Raw genomic sequence first — 4,586 nt, 5'->3', positions numbered from 1 at the left:
TCTCATTCTTCCACTCGTTTGGCAATGCAGGAGTTTGAGGCGTCTCCCGTCCGTCGGAATGTGGGGGGCGAGGGGGGGGGGGGGGGGTCACAAGAAGTGCAGAGCAGCAGCAGCAGCAGCAGCAGCAGCAGGTGAGGCGTGAGAGAGGGGGGGAGGGAGAGGGAGAGAGCGGGGGAGAGAGAGTGAGGCGGGGAGGGCGAGAGGGAGGGCGAGAGAGAGAGGGAAGGAGAGGGAGAGAGGGCAAGGGAGACGGACGGGGAGAGGGAGAGGGACCGAGAGGGAGGGACAGGGCGGAAGAGAGAGAGAGAGAGAGAGAGAGAGATGTAGAGAGAGGGATGTAGAGGGAGAGACGAGAGAGAGAGAGAGAGAGAGAAGAAAAGAGAGGGGGAGAGAGAGAGGGGAAAGGAGGGGGAGAGAGGGAGTTTCTTCCATAGTCTCATATATTTCACATTAAACCCACTCATTTCTCATCCATTGAGTTTTTTCCCCGTCCTCGCTTCCCCCAAAATCCTTTCATCCTCCGGATCTTCCGTCCTCAAATGTCGGGCGCTTTCATTATTGCCCCAGCGTCGGTTCATCCCTCTAGTCGGGCGTCCGTCCGTCCGAGGGCTGTCTCACTTATTTCTCCATCCATCCAGCGACTCCCCCCTCCGTGGGTCCTCTCCCTCCCTCTCTGGTGAGTTGTCTCAGCAGCTTGGAATCAGGGGGCACATCGTGGTCAGGAGGCATCGAAGCTGCAGGAGCGAGAGCAAATAAAAAAAAAACGACAATCCACAGCTGATCGTTTCTGAGACTATACCACCTCTTGGGTGAGCGTGTGTGTGCGCATGCCCGTGTGTGTGTGTGTGTGTGTGCGTGTGTGTGTGTGTGCGTGTGTGTGCTCTCACACTCTGTGCTCAGCAGAAAGCAGGCCCACGTCCTCCCCAGGTAAAGCCTCCGGGCTGATTTATTCGCCCATTAGGGAGCGCCTCGTCATTAAATATTAACCCGCCCCTCCTCCGCCCCTCCTCCGCCCCCTCTACCCCACCCCACCCCCGGCCCAGCCCCCATCACTCCCCCTGCAGCCAAACCATTAAGGGTTTCGGGGTCGGGCCATGGTGACTCCTGCCGTGCACGCACGCACGCACGCGCGCGCGCACACACACACACACACACACACACACACACACACACAGACTGAAAGCATACAAACATACTGTACATAAGCACAAAAATCTCACAAGACACACACAAAGTTTACCCCACCCAAAAGATTCAACCCAAAAAAATCCATCACAGTGCACATTTAAATATCTTCAAAGAGAAATTATGTTTCACGTCTCATTTGCCAAGTTACCTCCTAGGGAGGAAGTCAATTCATGAAATAAAGCCTGGAAATTAATCCCAGTCTTAAGGCTCAAGGATTCTGTTGGAAAGGTAAACTTAAAGAGGCAACGTTTAATCCCAAACACCGGTAATGTATTTACAGTGCAGCCGGCTATTTATATAATTACTTCACATCAGTCAGAATGGAGGAAAAAAAAATAAACTGTCGTCCACAGCTGAGGATTAGTCCGTTTGGTTTGCTCTGTCACGACACGTTCTGCTGCGGCGGCTGCATCTCTGCATTGAGACGCACTGCCCCAAAACCCCAAAACAGTTTGAGAAGAAGACCCGACACCTTGTCACAAATCTCATCAATACCATCCATTTATCCTTATAACATACCCGTATGTAATAATTATGGAACATGCAGTTTGTTGATAACACTTTTGAATATGGCTTTGAGAAATAAAACCTTCACCTGAAACCCCCCCGCCCCCTGACCACCGATTGGTTCAGTCCATCACCTCAGCGATGACATCATAACCAAACTTCGAAAAACTTCGACCGCCCCCTTTCTGAACAAATTTGACGGATGAGACTAAATTATTCAAGCTTGGCATTTCTTTTGTGTGTGCGACTTTAATCACTCATCCATCGCTGCTAGTTCTACTTCGAGAGCGTGTGTGTGTGGGTGTGAGGGCCTGACCTGTCCCAAAGCTTCACACTCTTGCAGGAGTTGGTGCAGCATCCGGCAGATATCAGGGCTGAAATAAAAACCAAAACAAAGGATGGATGATCACATCATTATCCCGCCGTCCGGCAGCAAAGCAGAGACGATTGGGCGTCGACACCCGGGTTTGTTGGAGAACAGTTCCAGCTTCGCAGCCGATCACAGAGCTGTCGGTTTGATACGAGTTATTGTTGGAAGGGAAGAAAAAAAACCCCAATTGAATTAAATATTGAAATTGTATTTTTTTAGAAGGCATTTCTTATCGCTACTACAGAATGAATAAAAAATATGATTATTCACGCGTTTATAGCATATTATTATAGAATTTGTAACTTTCTTCATTATAAATGAGATATATAGAAACGCTGTGCGTCAGACTGGAAACAAAGTTTCAGCGATTAAAGCACAAATATGCTAATCTAACAGCCTGATAATTAAGTTGAACTTAGAATTTACATAGAAAATGCATCACTTTGACAACTCACTTTATCAGTCACGATACAATTAAAGATTAATGAACTGAGATACTGCAGGAGTTGGTGCGCATTCATTCTAATGAGAATTATGGGAATGTTCAGGGAGTTATGGGAATTTCTTTATACCAAACATCAAATCGCAAGTCGTGACAATTTGGAATGAATCGGAATAATTGAAAAATGCCAATTTTGAACTTGCCACCTAAGACTCGTGATAGTATCGACTTGGGGAGTCCCTGCTATTTCGCGTCTCTGAAACTAGTCAGCAGTAACACTCACACACCAAGAACATAGTGCGCATGCATGCACGCACGCACACACACACACACACACACACACACACACACACACTCAGTGCGAGGTGTGAATGACCACATGCGACAGCTCGGCTCGCTCTCCTCGCTCACTGTCACAGAGTCGACAAGGCAGCAGCGCCCAGAAACACTTCCTGTTACCCATCATGCTCTGCTTCCCAAAGTGCATGTGACACACACCATGGATATGGTTGTCTATCTGCGTGCCTGTTGGCCTGTCTGTCTGAATAGGTCTGTATCTGGAGTCCTGTGTGTGTGTGTGTGTGTGTGTGTGTGTGTGTCTTCCCTCATCTGCTTCTCTTTGCCCTTTTGACAGCAGTTGCACCTGGTGTCCCGTAAAGCCAGACACACAGCCTGAGCACATTACACACCGTCGCTGTTCTCTGAAAACCCTGTTTGTTTTTTTATCGACAATAATTTAGGGGCACGGGCCCCAACATTGCTCAGACAGTAGACAGTAGGAGTTCACAAGTACAGTACAATAAGTGCGTCAATGTACTAACCCTGAAACTAGCGCTGAACAATTATTGAAAATTATCAAATTGCAATTTCTTTACACCGATATTGTGATTTTGATTTAGTATGCAATTTTTTTCAAGTTACTTATTTTTCACATCATATCACTAAACACAAGCAATAAATCATCTATAGTATGACCAACACAACATTGCATACTGCTCTTTCCTGTAGGCCGGGCCTACGTGGTTTAATGGACATTGTTGTTGTGTTTTGATGAACATTCGAAAAATATGCAACACTGCATATTTTTAGAATGTTCATTTTCTGATATTTGGTTTTATTTTTAAATGCTTTGCACATACATCCACGTGTACTCAGGGACAGCTTTATGCTCATTAAATAAAAAAAAAAGGTTTTAAAAAAACAATAGGTGCAGTGTTCTGGAAGCGGCTCCGTCTGGACTCTACAGGTGTCCGGGGCTCTGCCAGCGACACACGCCGAGCACAGCGCACCGTGGTCCGGGCCGGAGCGCCGGGGCTCAGCGGGGGGCAGCGCTACCTACGGCTTTGTTCCATAAGGAGACGTAAAATGAATTAAAAACTCATGTTCTGGCGCACCAATCGCGGTCGCACGCATTGTCGGTGCCGTCGGAGAGCGAGACGGGTGCGCAAATTGTGCCCTGACCGCTCCCTCTCCGCGCCCCCCACCCTAGATGGCGTGCTAGGCGGAAACCTACCTCGCCTATAGGGAGAGCGGGCCCTGGACAGCCCTCTTGGTTAGATTGTGTAACATAAAAAAATAAAAAAATCTTAATCGCAGCCTTTGCGATTTGAAAATTGTGTTCTATTAAATTGCGATGTCGGTTTGAATTCGATTAGTCGAGACCCAAAACCGTTTCCATGTCAGAGTCAAGGGTTACGCCACACAAGATATGAAATACGTACACACATATCATATAATATATAAGTACACACACAACACATCTGAACCCCGTGTGATCTGGTTGTCCTCTACTTCCCCGCCGCGGGCTTTCCGTTTGGTGCTGACAAAGGAGGATTATCTGCGGCCGTTTCCCACGGGCGTCTGAGCTAATCTGAACTGTGAGAGACCGAACATTTCGGTCAAGTATACACCTTTGCACGCTTTGCCGCCGCCATCAATGTGTGAATGTGTGCGTAAGCGGGTGAATGGGAGACAATGCGCTTTGAGTGGTCGCAAGATTGGAAAAGCTCTATATAAGATCGCGGTCGATTTACCATTTACGCAGAGTGGAAATAATGCGCCGTGGCTTTACCAAGGCCA

The 4,586-nt window shown here is 47.8% G+C and overlaps 1 protein-coding gene across 1 annotated transcript in view; it reads right to left on the bottom strand.

The window, feature by feature from the left end:
• Positions 1 to 718: 718 nt before the first annotated feature.
• The window catches only part of ccdc85a (coiled-coil domain containing 85A), a gene marked incomplete at both ends in the record, with an annotated part of 25,994 nt that continues 22,126 nt past the window's right edge, over positions 719 to 4,586 (bottom strand). The window contains 2 exons of the mRNA XM_080017061.1: positions 719 to 734; positions 2,012 to 2,069. Coding sequence (XP_079873187.1) covers positions 719 to 734; positions 2,012 to 2,069 — 74 coding nt within the window. The remainder of the gene's footprint in view (positions 735 to 2,011; positions 2,070 to 4,586) is intronic.

This window comes from Zeus faber (genome assembly GCF_960531495.2).
Source record: "Zeus faber genome assembly, chromosome: 16".
NCBI lineage: Eukaryota > Metazoa > Chordata > Actinopteri > Zeiformes > Zeidae > Zeus > Zeus faber.
The sequence above is the reverse complement of the archived record's forward strand: the minus strand, read 5'-3'. Positions and strand labels throughout refer to the sequence as shown.